At 29.8% G+C, this 20,533-nt stretch overlaps 2 protein-coding genes across 2 annotated transcripts; both read right to left on the minus strand.

Moving 5' to 3' along the window:
• Positions 1-4,560: 4,560 nt before the first annotated feature.
• LOC108983265 lies at positions 4,561-5,391 on the minus strand. The gene has a single exon (XM_018954849.2). It carries the CDS (start codon positions 5,389-5,391, stop codon positions 4,561-4,563), a length of 831 nt encoding a protein of 276 aa, XP_018810394.2.
• A 6,937-nt stretch (positions 5,392-12,328) lies between these two features.
• On the minus strand, positions 12,329-13,150 carry LOC109011096. The gene has a single exon (XM_018992161.1). The coding sequence runs from the start codon at positions 13,148-13,150 to the stop codon at positions 12,329-12,331; it is 822 nt and encodes a 273-aa protein (XP_018847706.1).
• Between the last annotated feature and the right edge of the window lie 7,383 nt (positions 13,151-20,533).

Genomic DNA, 20,533 nt, shown 5'->3' on the forward strand with positions numbered 1-20,533 from the left:
TGTTGTGGCGACCAGAGATTATCTATGGCTAGAAAGAAACATGCAAAATCTTTAATTTGCATTTGAAGGACGAGCTTTTGGAAGATAGACGATGGGTGCATTTGAAGGGGACTATAAACGTGTGCCGCAAATGAAATGGGCAGTGAATCAAATGATGGGTTGGGAAATTCAATTGAACTTGCGAGGCAGATAGGTTTGGGATGTAAGATGAGTATTTTTTATTTAAAATAAAAATTTAAAATATTATTATCGTTTTATGATCTGAAAAAGTTGAATTGAGATTTAAAAAAGTTAAATTATCTATTATATTTAGTGTGGGAGTTTAAAAAAATTGTAATGATGAAATGAAATGAAAATTTTGTATTTCATCACATACCCAAAACATACAAGTCCGAGTTGCAACCAGCGCCCACAAACAAATTGGTGTCATGACTCTCGTGGTTTTTCTTGTCGACAACTTTGGAAAACAAAACTCTAGTCCGCACCTTATTCTGGTTGTCTGGTTCCTTTATCTTAGCTCGCTCCGAAATTAATAAATATAAGAGGATTATTGATTATAATCAAAGTTTGCGGCCTGACCTCATCTATTAACTAATTTTGGCCATCTTCCATAGACTTGATTACTAAATTTCTTTGAACCTTACTTCCTTTAACCTTAGTACTGCATGCGTCGTTAAATAAATTTCACAATCACATTGAAACATGATGATTATTATTCAAAAAATTAACATGTATTTTGTAATATAATTTTTTTTTTTTAAGAATGAGGAATTTTACTCATTTGATTACTCATTATAATCAAAGTTTGCGGCCTGACCTCATCTATTTACTCTCACACTCACACCTATAACTTTTTCATTAGATCTGGAGTTTGGAGTAGTAAATAACGGCTGATGAGAAGAATAGTGTGATAACAGCCCGCACACCCCCACACACATACATACATATATACATACATATATTATTATTATTATTATTATATAAGATTTTAGGAAATCAATTTAATAGCATCCATTCAGTTAAATTGTGGATTGGGTACTGAGAAGTGTAGAGAAGAATTGTGAATAGTAGTAAAAAAAATAATGAAAAAGTAATAATATAATATTAAATAATAGTGAAAAGTAATGAATAGTAGTAAAAAGTAGATAAAAAATAATAATAAAATAATAAATAGTAATAAAGTATTTTGAGAATACTTGAGATATTCTTGGTCAAATGTAGATAAAAGATCAATTTTCCTAGGATCAAGACATCCCACCAAGGAAAGTTGGAGCAATATCAAGCCCCACGTACTTTCAAGATGATCAATAACATTTTTCTATTATTTTTTAAGATTAAGAATATTGTTTTTTATATATCAATAAGGGGATCCTTGAGTTTGCTTTAAAGTAAGAGTAATACTATATACAGTTTTAGAGTGTGTAAGTTTTACGCACTCTCTTTGAAAAAGATTGGAGACTATCATTAAAAATTATTTTTTTATGTGGGTCCTAGATTTATCCACTTTTTTTTAAAGGGAATGCGCATAATTTATACACTTTATGACTGTAAATATTATTTTTCTTAAAGTATTCAATCGTGATCAATATAACCAAAGGCAAAAAAAAAATAATAAGGCAATATATTTCTCTCTACTTGTGGCAGATTTGGGATATGGGATGAGACATAAAATTTTCATCTAATATCATTTTATCTCGTCTCATCTTATTCCCAAACATAATTCAAATACATAATTTTTAAACTAATCATTACAACTTTTTCAAAATTTCAAATAAAAAATTCTAACTTTTTCTAATCTCAAACAAAAAAAATATTATAAAACTACATTCTTACAATATTTGAACTTTATAATATTTTTTATTCAAATTTTGTTCTCTCATTTCCCAAAATTCAAAAAATACTCAACTAAAACAATCTCACTACTATTCACAAACTATCTAATTACTATTATTTACAAAAATTCTATCTCATATCACTCTCCAAACCAGCCCTTAAGTGAACAAGGACAAGAAGAATAACTGAGAAAAAAAAAAGGAGGAGAAATTTCAAGGTACTTTGGAAGGTTTCAAATTGGACAGTCAGTCTCCCGCTTTCTTTTTCATATCTTTACAGTTACATTGTGTCATTTGAAAAATGATAATTAATTATAAAAATAACATAATCTTATATAAATATACTCATTTTTAAAACACGATTATAAAAAAATAGTATAAAAATAATTATGCGTGTATTATTATTCTAAATGATTATATAGGCGGTGAGATCAGTTTCATAAATTGATGCGTGTAAGAATTTTCATGGAGATCATCAATTGGTCATTCAAAAAATAATTATGCGTGTATCGTTACTCTAAAGATATAGAAGTGAGAGTTTTAAAAATGAACGCGTATGGAAAAATTTTCATCGAAATCAATTGATTTGAAGAAGAATTAAGTCCCTTTAATTTTCCTGTACGTAATTCATGTGAAACACGACTTTATATTATATGCACCCGTAAATATTTCTACACGATATAGAGGGCAGTGGGGATATATGGGTAATCATAGCCATGCATATATATATATATATGAACCCGGCCATTTCCCATTTAATAATTAAATACATGATCATCATATGCTATATAATTCAACTCGATCGTTGATAATTGGGTGCGTACTGGGTCTAATATTTGATGCATGCATGCTTAATATTCTTCAGTTGACTTAGAAAAATACGCGTCAATATATATTAATATATGATTCCCAAAATATATACGAAACTACTTCGGTAATAAAGAATTTCAACCCTCAAGGATTACTTTTGTTTTTCACATAAAACTATGTAACATCATCATGATGTGCTGTAAAGTCGTGGTTTCAAATTAATTAGATTCATGAAAATTACATGCAAAGTCCGGTCCTAAGTTCAAAATAACATGACAATCGAGTGGAATTAAAGCTCCTAATAACACGATGAGCATGAATATTAAAGTATATAGCGACTCGATCATTTAAGAATTATGTAATTCTATTATTTTATAATTAACAAAATTAGAATATTAATATTATATATATATATATATAGTTATGGTCTGCACTACTCGATCTATATATATTCATTCTAATTAACTCATAGGCATGCATGCATTTAATCGTAATAATATAAAACAAGAGTGAATATTTATTTATTTAATTTTTATAAAAATAAGAGTGAATATTAAACGTGGAAGATCAAACTCGGCCTGCACTATTTTTCTCCGATGAATATAATAGGTACGTACGTACGTTGTCTATAAGGCTTTTTATATAACAAGTGATATTTTAATTTTGACTCGTGGAATTCTCAAATATTTATCCAACTCAAACGTACGATATTATATTATTCACCTAATAATTTATAAACAGTAACACAGGTAATTAGGCATTTATATATATATATATATATACTCGCAACTAATTAATGAGGGAAATATTAATTTAAAAATATTGATCATATATATTATATATAATTTAAGGTTGTGTCGTACGTATACGTACCGGCATTGATTCCACAGTACTTACTGTGGACCCATTATTAATCAAGCATAATATTAAGAATCCTGGTGGAAACTATATAAGGGATATTACACATATAATATAATTAGTCCAAATAAAAAATAATCATCAGGCCGGGCTTATCGCAGAAATATATATATATATATATATATATATAATATATGAGTCATGTTATATATTATTCTAACATGATCTCGTTTTCACGATTTAAAATGTTAAAATGATGTCAGATATATGATGTAATATATATTATTATATAATAATTAAGCACGTACTCATGCATAGTAATGTTTTACGTTAATTAATTAAACTGTTTATTAATTATGGCTGGCGTTGCATGTAATTTATATAATCATGATCATGACCATGAGGCTGGGAAAAGAGTAAAGATTAAAAGCTTAATTGACAGATCATAGATTCCAAGTTAACAAAAGCAGCTTGCATATATACCTTAAATATTAATACAAGGTTATATTAACAATATTAATTAAGGCTTAAGCTAATTATATGTGAAGGTTTTTAATTTACTTCGCAAAATAATAATTTGGTTGGTTCTAAAAGTTACGCATAGATGGTTGTCGATCAACAAACTCATGTACGACACTCATGACTAATTGTCAATTAAACACACTATATATATATATATATATATATTAAGCTTAATTAAGGGTATATATATATATATATAAAATAACGTACGTACAAAAGATAAATATATTTGCAGGTCTGTTTATTAATTTAGAGGATGGTTGAAGATTGAAGGAAAAGAACAGTTAGCTAGAAACTTTGCAGAGAGAAAGACAGCTCTACATGCAATTAACAGTCCAAAGCGTTTGCACTAACCATTGAAAGATAATAACAATAAACTAAAAGACAAGTTAAAAAAGCAATCAAGACAGAAACTACAACTTTTTAAGTAAAAAGCAAGCAACTGTTTTTCTGAAAATCTAGCTACTTCGATCTCTCCATATTCATATTAATTATTCGATCGGGAAGTTTTTTTTTTTTTTCTCTCTTCTCTGGTATTTTAAATTTCGCCGGAGTACTTTCTAGTTGCTTGAAGCCGGATTTGTCTATTAAACCACTGAATAAACTCTTCAACTCTTCTGTTCAGTTCCTCATCGGACATGGTTGAAAACTGATCATTTTCTTCGAGGTTTGGTTCATGTTTGGCAGTAGTCTCTGTACTGATCCTTCGAATTTCGTTCTTGCTTTCGTCAATCACTACCCGTCTCGCTTTCTCGGACTTAACTCGACGATAGGCCGTTCTTGAATGAATCTTGTGATCAGCTTTCGGAGTAAGGACCTCATGCGGCCTCTTTTCTTGCCAATCTTCATCATGATGAACATGATCATGCTTTTCCGAATGATCTGTATTGGTCACAACCGCATGCGGAATATTACTTTCTGGGAACGAATCGCTTTCCTGAGTTATTATTTTCTTTTCATGCCAAACGACAACCTCTCTCGATCTGATCTCGGGACGATTGGTTTCTTTATAAACAACTTCCGGGTACTGTGAAACCAAGGATGAAACACTAGTTTTCACTTTGCTAGGCATATTCATGATGTACTCGTCCGCGTAAAGACCTTGTTCCTCTTTGGATGAAGAGAAAGCACCATAGTCAGCAGCAATGATGAGGATGAGAGTGTTGGTAATGAAGAACCAAAACTTGGTGGTATTGAAGAGAGTGGAAGGAGACAAATTGAAGATATAAAATACAGAAATGTAAACAAAAGTGGAGAGAAGAAAGGCAAAGAATGACATTCCCTTAGCTTTTTGAGGATATGATGATGATCCTTTGGAAGAGTTATAGAATGAATGATCTCCCACTACATTTGGTGCTGGTTTGGTCATGTTTAAGGAAATAAGGAAAAGGGTTGAAGTTGATGAGAGGATCGAGTACTTGTGGGGGCCGGGTAGTGGGGCTTTGTAGCTCTTGCAGATCCTTTTAAAAGGTATAGGAGTTCCACATGACGAAGAGGGATTCATATATATATTGGGTTAATCAAGAGGCTAATAATTGAACTAGACAAATTGCAATTTCCCCCAAGCTTCTTATTTATTCTTAATTAATTAACACTATTTACCATTTGGCATTTACCAAACATTTTCTAGGATTTTGGCCCTAATTTGGCCGGGTACGTACATGATTATATTTAAAAATAATTTCATTTTAAAGTCTTTACATGCACTACACACTATTCATTTATCATAATTTAATTTGAAAAATAAATTTTAAAATTTAAATCCTATAAATCAAATGAAAAATGATAAATTATATATTGGTGTGTAGTGTAGAAAATAATAAATAATATTTTTAAAATCAAATTATGACACGTAAATTATATATAGTGTAAAAGCCTTCAAATAATATACTTTTTATCACCAATATTTAGTATGGGTATTGGCAGAAGAAGGATGGTTTTGGCTGCTTCCTGAAGTTTTCTAGAATGACGATGTAGCTTCAAAGGAATTGCATGGAAAATAATTGGAAGGAGCCAAAAGAATTGTAGCTCCTGAAGTACTTCTCTGAGCAAGAGAGAATGAACGCCACCGGTGGCTTTGACAGAGCTAAATTTATTTATTTATTTATTTATTTTCTGTCAGTCAAATGCCAAATGGCAAATGTCAACAAGTCACCACAATATATAGTTCGACATCACAATGGCAAGTGTCAGATCTGAGTTTGATCAAACATTGCGTGCTGTCATGCATCCAGGTAATTAACTCAAATTCATTTTTAAATTTTTTTTTTTGCCTAATTATGGACAACAATACGATCGTATTATTCTTTCCACGTATAGATTCACAGATTAATTAAACTCCTAATTACACCCACAGGAATATGGATGGTGTACTGTCGTTTTAACTTCTAAAACATGATCAAGTGACTCCACCATGTTAAATGCATTTTTTTTTTTTATTAAATATCAAGAGATGCCCTCTCAATATTGCTAATTAATTTGTAATACAATCACCATTCCATTCAATTGAAGGCTCAAGATCATAAGAATAATATGCATTATAAGAAAAACATTTATATATTATATGTGGTCAATTAGTTGCGATAAAAATAATTATTTTTATTTTTATTTATCAAAGTTGGTCTATTTTCATCGCAAATAATTATTTTCATCGTAAATAACTCGTCATAAATAATTACCTTTTCTCATAATATTGATCATGTAGTATCGCTCCATTTGGTATCTGTCATCAAGCTTTCTCAAATATGAATTTGAATTTTTTTTCACATGAATACAAATAAAACATGTATTAATTCATGTGTTAATAAAGAGATCAATTGTACATAAATCTTTTCAAATACAAAACTAGAGGGTTGTATTCCTTAATCTTAGGCAAATAATGGTGGGTTGGACCAACTCATTATTTATTCCTTAATTCTTTGTCTCAAACATGAATTAATAATATATATATATATATATATATATATATAGACTGCAGGGACCCCACATATTGTAGTTTATCATCGAATCTCTTCTGTGTAGTTCTGCCACGTGTAAGGCGGATCAAATTAGATGGTGACAAGATTAGATTTTATTATATAATAATTGATCAAGATTGTGATTAATTAATAATTACAATATTAATAATAAAGTATATGATGGTATATAATATTGGGTAATCATCGAACAAAGATCTTGTATTGTTTTTGCTTGCTTTTGCTTCAATTTCACTTAATTTAGGTATATATTTCAGAAAATCTTGCCTTGTTCATGATATCGTGATTTGCTCTTATAATTTTCTATCAGCTTAGGGAACAAAAATTCATGGGTTTGAACAAAGAGACCATTGATGTGGTACATGCTCATTGGTCTCGGCCAGGCCTCTCCTATCTCTTTCTTTCATGATTCAATCGTGAATTGCCAAATACATTTATTAAACCATCAATCACATTTACGCAATATATAGGGTTAATTTGCAGTGACGAGAGGAACACTCCAAAGACAGCGGGGATGAGGCATGTCTCGTGTGTTTGCTTAAAATATACATAGCTCTGATCAAGGAATGGACACCATGATTTATGGTACATGCACCCTTTTAATTGGAAGATCAATGATTTTGGTTCAATCATTATCATTTAAGAAATACTGTTATTCATTCTAGATTCTATGATTTTTAATCGTTGTAGTTGTTCATTTGACACGATAATAAGTGTGACTGAAGATAATAAAATTTAAGATTAAAAATAGTATTGCTCTTATATTTTTATTACATAACATTAACAATACTTAGACCGCTTCATTTATTTTCGTAGATGAGATGAGATGAGTTAAGATAAAAGTTAAAAATTGAATAAAATATTATTAAAAAAAATTTTAACATTATTTTTGTTTTGATATTTGAATAACTTAAATTGTTTATTTTATTTTGTGTAGAAATTTAAAAAAATTATAATGATTAGATTGGTTGAAAAGTCTTATAAAAGTAAACGAGACCTTAATAAACTCACGGTGTTTAAATACAGGATTAGTGACAGATGTTTTGACCTATATATTGGTGTATATCAACTTGTGTTATTTTAGTCCTTGCCATAAACCAAGTCGGTAATATTGTATGAGTCATGCTTCGCATGCACACTTGAGGAAATTAAATAGCTAGCAATAAACTACAAAAATAACTCGCGTGTATGAAAATTTGAGTTATGGGTTATATTCACTGTTTAAATAAAGGTTGTATTAATATATATAGAACAACTCATAGGCTCATAGCAATTATAAAGATATAATAAATATAAATTCGAAAAATACAATAGAGTCGGCAGATGATTGTTTTGGTTCGGCATTTTGATTTGTTAGCGACGATGCTTCTACTTGTAATTTTGGTATGCCAACATTTCACTTGACGTAGGATTCATTTTAGTTAAAAAAAAAAAGTCAAAACATCATTAATTTTTCATCATTGTAAGATCAACTTAAGTGGTACATTGGATATATATAATGATAATAAAAAATAAAAAACTAGACTTAAGATTAGATTTTTTTTTTTTTCTTCCTTTTAGACATCCAAAACGACCAAAAATGTATACAAACAAGTTCAATTCGATTTGCAACCATTCAATCGGTTTATTTGGGTTAGGGCTTTACAGGAATCGACGGGACCGATTGACGGAGTCTGAAACTGACCGAAACCGATGGAGAACCGGTCGACTGGCAGTAAAAAATACATGAAATTGATGTCAGCTAGTTCAGTCCTAATCTGAAACTAGGTTCAAATCGTTGAACCGGCCAATATAATATATATTATATTATATATTTTAGGTAAAATGATGCCACTTTACTTCAATGATTTAAACTGCATTGTTTTACATGTAACATTTAGAAGGAAAAAAAATAAAGTGAAATGACTCCAACAAACGGCGTCGTTTGGATTTAGGGTTTAATAACTCCATTCCCCCTTCCACTCCACTCCATTTTCTTCTTCTGATTCTTTCTCTTTTAGACTCTCTCTCTCTCTCTCTCTCTCTCTCTTTCTCTGTTTGAAGAAATATGGAGCTCTCTTGGCTCTCAGACCTCTCTCGGCTCTCCCTTTCATAGCCGGTTGAGCCTAGTTCTTTACAAACACTATCATCACCGCTTATGGAGTTTGTAGTTGATTTTTTGTGAATTTATGAATTTGTTATGAATCTGGAGTTGATTTGTTGTAAACTTGTGTATGTGATGTGAATTTGGGGATAGGCTCAAAAACCAATCCCCAAACCAATGAATCAATCAGTATTGACTGCCGGATTCTAACCGGTTCTCTCTCTCTCTCTATCGGCCGATCGATACCACCCACTTTAAAATTTGTCAGTACAGTTTAGTTTTGCAGCCCAAATTTGGGTGATTTAATTTGGACTTCATACTAATAGCATATGGGTTTTGAGAGGGTCAACGTACGTTTCTTTAAGAAGCAGAGTAGTGAAAATTGGAAAAAAAAAATTTTGAAGAAAAGAAAACTGATAGTGGTTGATTGAGAAAATATCAAGAAGAGAGAGAGTGTTTCAAAGAAGTAATAAAGTAAACATTTGCTCCATCTACTATTACAAGCAAATTTGACTTTATTTTTTAGATATACTATAGCTAAAAGCCAGGTTAGATCAGTTTGCCTAATTCAATACAAATGATTTTTCATGTCTAATAGCCATTTCAAGAATTTTATTTACCTTTAGCTATTCCAATAAGAATACACTTAGTGCCTAAATCAATGGGTTTAATTTTGGGCTCAATAGACAAATACTATTTTCCAGTTCAAATTTGTTATAGACCAAATACCAATTTAGAACCCAAGCACCATTTTTTTTTTTTTAACATTATGTGGTGATCAGTAGTAGTGCAAGAGAGAAAGAGAGAAGTGTGAGTATATATATATATTATATATATATATATATATATTGACATCATATCTTTGATCTCGGCCTTTTAGGATTTAATTATATATATATATATATAGTTCACGAGTTAAGGTTTAAGATAACATGATCATGAGTCAATGGATAAATGTGACGCATGCATCCCATGATTAATGTTGAACTACTAACTAAAAATAAAAATAAAATTTTTGTGGAACTGATTAATAGAATAAGAAGTAGAGTCGGGATGTGGATCGACTTTGCACTTCCTCTGTCTAAAGCCTCCCCCTTCTCTCTAAACTCCCCTCAAACTTTAGACCGGCTCGAAGGGGTGGGAGCTTAGACTCCTTCCCTCCCCCTCTATGTTTTCTTCTTATGTAGTGTTTAGCTTTTGTTTTTTATTTTTTCAGGCCAAATAAAGGGAGTATCGCCGATCGTGACCTTTCAGCACCCAATAGCCAACACGCACCCCACGAGGAGGTTGTCCAGCCGTCGATCTACACGAACACCAAATGCGGCCCCAACTGGAGTGGAGCGTAGCCCGCACGCGCGGGATGAAAACTCCGGAGATCGTCAGCGCGTGTCCCTCACACGCCACCAAGGAGCTCTTTGCCGTTGCAACAAGCGGCTGCTCCCGAATCGGCGACTTTGGATTTTTCAAGATCGACCGTCGGTTTTTCCTTCTGCAGTCTTTTTGTGCTTTGTTTTTTCTTTTTTACAGTGTTTTCTCAATGTAGTTTATTTATGTCCTGTCTTTATTTTCAAGAAAACAAAAAATTCAAAAATATTGTACCTTCAGACTTAGGTTCGAATGGTGTTGTCTCCCCTCCGCTTAGGCGGTGATGATGGGGTTGGTTTCTCCATACTCCGTCTAGTCGAGTATAGAGTTTTGTTATTTGGTTACTGCAAACTCTGTCATGGACAGAGTTGTGCTATCTCTTAGACTTCGGTCTTTAGAGATTTACCGTCTGGACTAGACTGTGTTAGTCATAAAAGTATACTGGGAAACTACTAACATTTGTAATTAGATTGTTGTTTAAGTCAACTTTATATGTCCTCCTTTAATGAATAGAATGAGATCCATTGTTATAAAAATAATAATAATAAATAAAAATAAAATAAAATTGTATAGATAGCTAATTTTATAATTAGTTAGTACTTAATTTGATGATTTTAAAAAGAGTCGTCCGATATTATTCATATTATAAACAAAAATAAACTAGTCAATATTAATGTTTGTTTATCAATGTTTTTTTTAAAAATAGATCAATAATTTATAATTATATATAGGCATTAATTAATTTCTTAGATTTTAAAATCAATAGCCACACATATATATACTATGGAACGGCCCTGGATGCGTTAACCTTGGGATGCACCTGACATAATGATTTAAATAAAAATGTTAATAGCTTATTTGTCTAGGAAAAGAAAATATAAGGTTAAATAAAGATAAAAATTAAAAATTAAAAAAAATATATAAATTTCAGTAAAGTATGAGCATTGATCTGCATCTATATTGAATTATCTATTAGTCTCTATATAATAATAAAATATTATTAATTTTTTATTTAAAAAAATTGAAACAAAAAGAAATGAAAATGAGTACATTGTCAGAATAAAAAGGACCTAAAAAAAGAAGTCAATTTATGTGCACTGCGAGGCTATTAAAGGCTTTTTAGTAAAACATGAGCATTCATTAAATTCTACAAAGGAGTTACACATCAAATGACCAAAGATTTTAAGAACCTTTTGGTAAAACAAAATCCTTTATTAAATTCTAAAATAGAGCTACACGTGATCAAGAGTTTTAAGGGCCTTTTGGTAAAACAGAACTTAACAGACTTGATAGAAAAACAAGAAAAGTTAACGAAAAAATAACACAAGTTACTATTCACAATTAATAACCACTTATTATAATAGAGTATATATATATATATATATTAAGGTATATATATATAAAAATAACATGATGAGGCAAATTAAAGAGGAGAAACTGATCAAATTATTAACGTACAATTAAAAGATAAATATATTTGCAAGTCTGTTTGTTGATAGTGTATCAAATGCATGGAGCATCATGCAGCAGTACCATTGTATCGCTGATATGAAAATTTGTAACGTACTGATCGACTTGCATAAAAATATTGGTGTTTTTCGCGGTACTTTTGCTATGAATATATATACATATATATATATATATATATAATAAATCTAAATTTAAATGGTATGTTAACTTTCTGAAATTTCTTAAATGGATAAATAGTCATACAAATAGTTTTTTATTCAAACAAAAGTTTAAAGATTAAAAAACAGTACAAAACGATTTTATCATAATTATTTTTTACTACATTTTCACTACTATTTACAAACATTATCAAACGTCTCCATATTCATATTATTCCATCGGGAAGGTTTTTATTTTCTTTCTTCTCTGGTATTTTAAATTTTGCCAGAGTACTTTTTAGTTGCTTGAAGCCGGATTTGTCTATTAAATCTCTGAATAAACTCTTCAACTCTTCTGTTCAGTTCCTCATTGGACATGGTTGAAAACTGATCATTTTCTTCGAGGTTAGGTTCACGTTTGGCAGTCTCTGTACTGATCCATCGAATATCATTCTTGCTTTCGTCAATCACTACCCGTCTCGCTTTCTCGGACTTAACTCGACGATAGGCCGTTCTTGAATGAATCTTGTGGTCAGCTTTCGGAGTAAGGACCTCATGCGGCCTCTTTTCTTGCCAATCTTCATGATCATGATGAACATGATCATGCTTTTCCGAATGATCTGTATTGGTCACAACCTCATGCGGAATATTACTTTCTGGGAACGAATCGCTTTCCTGAGTTATTATTTTCTTTTCATGCCAAACGACATCCTCTCTGATCTCTGGACGATTGGTTTCTTTATAAAAAAGTTCCGGGTAAAGTGAAACGAAGGATGAAACAGTAGTTTTCACTTTGCTAGGCATATTCATGTACTCGTCCGCGTAAAGATCACCTTGTTCCTCTTTGGATGAAGAGAAACCACCATAGTGATCAGCAGCAATGATGAGGATGAGAGTGTTGGTAATGAAGAACCAAAACTTGGTGGTGTTGAAGAGAGTGGAAGGAGACAAATTGAAGATGTAAAATACAGAAATGTAAACAAAAGTGAAGAGAAGAAAGGCAAAGAAGGACATTCCCTTGGCTTTTCGAGGATATGATCCTTTGGAAGAGTTATAGAATGAATGATCTCCCACAACATGTGGTGTTGGTTCGGTCATGTTCAAGGAAATAAGAAAAAGGGTTGAAGTTGATGAGAGGATCGAGTAGTTGTGGGGCTTTGGAGCTGTTGCAGATCCTCTTATAAAAAGTATAGGAGTTCCACATTTAGCTGTCAAAGACACCGGTATATATATATATAATTATATATTGGGTTAATCAAGAATTATTAGCCTCTTGACAGCTACATGAGCTAAATTTATTCATTTATTTACTTATTTACAGGGAGAATCATGACCGGTGTCTTTGACAGCTAAATGAGCTAAATTAATTTATTTTTGCCAAATGGCAAATGCCAACAAGTCACCACAATATATAGTACTTCGACATCACAATGGCAAGTGTCAGATCTGAGTTTGATCAATCATTGCATGCCATTGTCATGCATCACAATGGCAAGTCACTCAATTTCAATTTTTTTTTTTTTTTTTGCCTAATTATGGACCACAATACGATCGTATTATTCTTTCCACATATTGATTCACAGATTAATTAAACTCCTAATTACACCCACAGGAATACAGATGGTGTACTGTCGTTTTAACTTCTAAAACATGATCAAGTGACTCCACCATGTTAAATGCATTTATTTTTTTGATTAAATATCAAGAGATGCCCTCTCAATATTGCTAATTAATTTGTAATATAATCACCATCCCATTCAATTGAAGGCTCAAGATCATAAGAATAATATGCATTATAAGAAAAATATTTATATATTATATGTGGTCAATTAATTTCAATAAAAATAATTTTTTTTAATTTTTTTTTATCAAAATGGGTCTATTTTCCTCACAAATAATTATTTTCATCATAAATCGTTACAAATAATTATCTTTCTTATAATACTGATGCAATATCACTCCATTTGGTATCTGTCATCAAGCTTTCTTAAATTTGAATTTGAATTTTTTTTTTCACATTAATACAAATAAAACATGTATTAATTGTGTTAATAAAGAGAATTGTACATAATAATTTGAATTTAGATGGTGACATGATTAGATTTTATTATATAATAATTGATCAAGATTGTGATTAATTAATATATAACTACAATATTAATAATAAAGTATATGATGGTATATAATATTGGGTAATCATTGAACAAATATCTTGTATTATTTTTGTTTGCTTTTGCTTCAATTTCACTTTCTTAATTTCAGAAAATCTTGCCTAGCTTGTTCATGATATCGTGATTTGCTCTTATAATTTTCTATCAGCATAGGGAACAAAAATTCATGGGTTTGAACAAAGAGACCATTGATGTGGTACATGCTCATTGGTCTCGGCCGGCCTCTCCTATCTCTTTCTTTCATGATTCAATCGTGAATTGCCAAATACATTTATTAAACCATCAATCACATTTACGCAATATATAGGGTTAATTTGCAGTGACGAGAGGAACACTCCAAAGACAGCGGGGATGAGGGTATGTTTCGTGTGTTTGCTTAAAATATAGGAATGACACCATGATTTATGGTACACCCTTTTAATTGGAAGATCAATGATTTTGGTTCAATCATTATCATTTAAGAAATACTGTTATTCATTCTAAATTCTATGATTTTTAATTAATCGTTAATGCAGTTGTTCATTTGACAAGTGTGACTAAAGATAATAAAATTTAAGATTAAAAATATTATTGCTCTTATATTTTTTATTAACATTAACAATACTTAGGCCACCTCGTTTGTTTTCACAAATGATATGAGATGAGATGATATGAGATGAGTTGAGATAAAAGTTGAAAATTGAATAAAATATTGTTAGAATATATTTTTTTAACATTATTTTTATTTTGAGATTTGAAAAAATTGAATTGTTTATCTTATTTTGTGTAAAAATTTGAAAAAATTGTAATGATTAGATGAATTAGAAAGCTTTATAAAAGTGAACAAGGCCTTAATGAACTCAGGGAGTTTAATATAGTGACGGATGTTTTGACCTATTATACTATTAGCCGGTGTATATCAACTTGTGTTATTTTTGTCCTTGCCATAAACCAAGTCGGTACTATTGTATGAGTCATGCTTCTCATGCACACTTGAGGAAATTAAATAGCTAGCAATAAACTATAAAAATAAAGGTTGTATTAATATATATAGAACAACTCATACGCTCATAGCAATTATAAAGATATAATAAATATAAATCTGAAAAATACAATAGAGTCGGCAGATGATTGTTTTGGTTTGGCATTTTGATTTGTTAGCGACGATGTTTCTACTTGTAATTTTGGTATGCCAACATTTCACTTGACGTAGGATTCATTATTGTTAAAAAAAGAAGAAGTCAAAACATCATTAATTTTTCATCATTGTAAGATCAACTTAAGTGGTACATTGGATATATAATAATAATAAACTAGACTTAAGATTAAATTTTTTTTTTCTCTTTTAGATATCCAAAACGACCAAAATAATGATGTATACAAACAAGTTCAATTCGATTTGCATCGGTTTATTTGGGTTACGATCGATGGAGTTTGGAACCGAGCGAAATCGATGGAGAACGGTAGGCCAGCGATAGAAAACACATGAAATCGATATTGGTCGGTTCAGTCCCGATCTGTACTAGGTTCAAATCACAGAACCGGCCAATATAATATATATATATATATATATTATCTTAGGTAAAACGATGGCGTTTTATTTAAGTGATTTAAACTGCATCGTTTTACATGTAACATTTAGAAAAAAAAAAAAATTTAAGAGAAACGACGGCACTAAACTGCGTCATTTGGATTTAGGATTTAATAACTCGAAACCCCCCTCCACTCCACTCCCTCTTCTTCTTTCGATTCTTTCTCTTTTAGACTCTCTCTCTCTGTTTGAAGAAAGATGAGGCTCTCTTGTCTCTCAAACCTCTCTCAACTCTCCCTTCCATAATTGATGGAGCCTAGTCCTTTACGAACACTATCATCACCACTCATAGAGTTCGTAGTTGATTTTTTTGTGAATCTGGAGTTTATTTGTTGTAAACTTGTGTATGTGATATGAATTTGGGGATAGGCTCAAAAACTGATCCCCAAACCGATGAATTGATCGGTATCAACCATCGGATTCTGGCCGGTTCTCTCTCTCTCTCTCTCCCTCTCTCTCCCTCTCTCCCTCCCTCCCTATCAGCCAGTTTTGGTCGTTACCACCCACTTTAAAATTTGTCAGTGCAATTTAGTTTTCAGCCCTGAGTTGGGTGATTCAATTTGGACTTCATACTAACAGCACGTGGGTTTTGAGAGGGTTAATGTACGTTTCTTGAAGAAGAAGAGAAGTGAAAAGTGAAAAAAAAAAATTCGAGGAAAATAAAACTGGCAGTGGTTGAATGAGTCAATAGGAGGAGGGAGAGTGTTCCAAAGAAATAATAAAGTAAATATTTGCTCCATCTATAGTTACAAGCAAATTTGACTTTATTTTTTAATATATTGTAGCTAAAAATCAGGTTAGATCAGTTTGCCTAATTCAATGCAAATGATTTTTCATTCTAATAGCTATCTCAAGAATTTTATTTATTTTTAACTATTATAATGAGAATGCTCTTAGCGCCTAAATCAATGGATTTATTTTTGGGCTCAATAGACAAATACCATTTTCCAGTTCAAATTTGTTATAGCCGAAATACCAATTTAGAATCCGTACAATGAGATGAGACGGCCTAAAGTCTCTGTTTTTTAAGGTAAGCTCAACAGGTTGTCCTTGCTTGCTTTGAGCAATAATTATAATCCCTGAAACCCTCTCGGGCTTCGAGCATCTGTTAGTTGATCACGACCCTATAAAACATAGGTATACCCTTTCTCATAGGGACCCTCAGAAGCTGAAATCATTGGGCTTAGCCTATCACGGTGTGGGCTTACAGGCCCAATATCCAATCGTATCGCTATCTAGGAAAATCTCAGTACTCATGGCCTAGACAACCACGAGTAATATTTTGTGAATGTGATATTTTTTATTATTTTAAAATTATATCTCATTTTTTTAAGAGAAGTGTTATGATCATAAAAAATTTTATAAAAATAAATTTAAAAACTACCATGACTTAATATATTATATTAGATTTATTTTATAATAAAAATAACTTTATAATATAATATATCATATCAAATCACGACTGTTTATAAATTTATTTTTATCAAATTTTTTTATTGCTAAAGCATTTTTTATTTTTTTTAAGAAATTTAAATATTGTTGGGCAATAACACTTCATCAAATGTGATAAGGAAGGGTGTCATGATAACAGGCAACAACAACCTCAGTGGTACAATTCTTCCAAATTTTCTTAAATCAAAGGCGCAAATTATATATGTGTGTGTAGTTTGGATGCAATATGATTCTCTTGAGGACACACCTATTTATGTCCACTTTTTTGATCAACCTTGATTTCTTATTCTGAAAATTCAAACTTAAAAGATGACAACATCCTATTGAATATGTGAATATCTAGTCATGGAAGTAAGTTTTTCTTGATGAATGAATGAATGATGACATTTCTCTTTAAAAAAAACATCCTATTGAGTATGGCCACGTCAATGGATTGTCCATATTAATTAGGATCAGAAACCTATATAATATAAATATATATATATATAAATATATATATTCTCTTGCGCTTTAGGCTCGTATTGGGCCATTAGCATTATTAAAGAGTTTTTTTTATATAATTAGACATAAATATGTCGGGCCCAATATAAAGAGATAAGATTATTTGCTTATTAAAATGGTGCTGAAAATGAGTGCCATCCATGGCAAATTAAAAATAAATAAAAAATTAAAAAAAAAAATAGGAAGAAAGAAAGAAAGAAAACACCAAAAGAAGACAAAATCGAATCCGTCAATTTCAGGACACAAAATAATTTCAAAATTAGTGTGCCTTTGGATCAAATTCAAACGTTTTACTTTAGAACACCATTGAAGAATGAACTATTATGTAATAATGAGTATAGTACTTGATCAAAATTCTTACATCATTTCATTAATATTCTTTGGACGATTAAATATTGATTTGTGTAAATGAAAAACTACTTAATATAAAAATTTAAAAGGGAAAATTATACTTTGCAGCTCCAAACTGACGAACCTTTTTAACATCGTATTCAAACTATAACTTTTTGAATTGAGAAAATATATTTGTAATCTTGAATTGTTCAACTGTTGCGTAATCGTTTTGAAAAAAATGAATAAAATATGAGACTTACATAAAAAAAAATTAATTTTTAATAATAGACTTTACTCTTTTTAAAGGGATTACATGGTGTTTACATACTTTACGATTATATATAGAATTACTCTTTTAAAATATTATATTTTATTAGTATTTTATCATACTCAATCATGATAAAATTATTAGAATTAGTCAAAATTTTGTTCCTGTTTCTTAAACATCCGATACCAATCAAAGAAACAAATAAACAAAAATTAGTAAAAAGGCATGATTTTGATCCTTGACAAATATGGTATACATGGATTTTATTGTTTAATGATAACTATTTTTTCTTAGGATAATGATAAACTTACTATCCTTCTATTACTTTTTTATTATTATATAGTGTATTTGTAATTTTTTATTCTTTTTATTATTTTCTTTTAAGTAATTTTATAATATCATTAATTATTATTAAGAAAAAATTTAAAAAAATTATAATTTTATTAATAGTTATTTCTTTAATTATTAATAAAAAAATAATAAGAGGATAAATCTATCATTATCAATTTCCTCGATAGGGTTTACGTGTCAAAAATAGCTAATAACCCTAATGGGGTAAAACAGAGGTAAGACACGCAACTTGCTAAAGAAAAATGGCGAAGGATTAAATCCTTTCAAGAAAAAGAAGAAGAAAACAAAAGATAAAAAAAAAAAAGAAAAAAAGAAAGAAAAGAACTTGGTTTTGATTGGTGAAAGAGTTCCAACAGCCAATTGAATTATAGGAGACAACTTGTCCTCTCAGTGTCCCATGAACTTGTCTTTCTCATTCATTGAAGTTTTCAAAAATGTTAGGAGACAACTTGTCTTTCTCCTCCGTTAGTATATTTTATGTGGTTTTTTTTTTTTTTTTAATTTTTGGTTCTGTTTTACATACATTTTTTAATATTTTTATATATTTTTAAAAATATAAAAAATTTACAACATCATTAAAAAATATTTTCTTAATTATGAAGTTAAAAAAAAATTCATAGTAGGAAGACTAGTATTGTTTATATTAATGACATCAAATTCTTTACAACCTCATAGTTTGAGGGTAATTTATTTATTTATTTGTTGTTGTTGTTGTAAAAGATTTAGATAATTTAAGAAAAGTAATACCATTTGAAAGCTTTTATACCACGTAATTCATGTGATATAGTTTAATTTATAATATTTAAATTTTAAAATTTATTTTTTAAATTTAATTATACCATATAAATAATGTATGGTGTAAAAGTTTCATTTAAGATATCACTAGTTTGGCAACCCACGTGTTTGATTCCTCCGGCAAGCTCTCTCTTTTTACCATGGAGAATAGAATTAAGTAATTTCAAATGTCAAAGTACATTTTTCACAATTTTATTTTTATTTTTTATTTATCATGAGAAGTCTTGTTTGCAAGAATGCTTATTGATATATCAAACACACTTCTAATATGGAAGTTTGTAAAATCGACTAGCATAAATAAATATTTTTACAACATACAACATGTTTAGATTATTGGCAATGGCTAGGTTATTGCTAAGTTCAAATCTAAATTTTAATTTTTTTTGAGCTAAAACTCTTGAATTGGACTAATCAAATGGATATTTTTGGAACTTTAAGTTACAATAATTTAGGACCTCTAGTCATATTTGAAGAGTCATTATAGAATGATCAAATCAATATTTTATGATTTTTCCATCTAACTACCTCTGTCTTTTAATATTAAATTTTAATATTAATAAAAAATATTAAATATTAAATACAAGTTTATTTACAAAATATTAATTTTTTAAAATATTATTAAAATATATAATATTATATTACTATTTTAATTTTAGGATGATTGGTTTAATGTGGATTAACCTCTCTAAAAGTTTTGGCTATAGCTAAAACCTTAAATTCTAATCAAAATTTAGACTTGCCAATGCTCTCATACTAATAGCAAAACTCTTTTGTCATATTTTTAAGACTAATTTGGATAGTGAGATGAGATAGTTTTATATGAAAGTTAAAAATTAAATAAAATATTATTATTATTTTAGAATTTAAAAATTTTAAATTTTTTTATTATATTTTATATAAAAATTTTAAAAAGTTATAATGATGTGATGAGTCTATAAAATGAGATTGAATGAAAGAATTTCTCAATCCAAATAACTACTTAAGCAAGAGATAAATAAAATACTTGATATTTGTCTCTCTCTCTCGTTTTTTCTCTCATT

Source organism: Juglans regia, chromosome 3 (genome assembly GCF_001411555.2).
Source record: "Juglans regia cultivar Chandler chromosome 3, Walnut 2.0, whole genome shotgun sequence".
Lineage (NCBI taxonomy): Eukaryota > Viridiplantae > Streptophyta > Magnoliopsida > Fagales > Juglandaceae > Juglans > Juglans regia.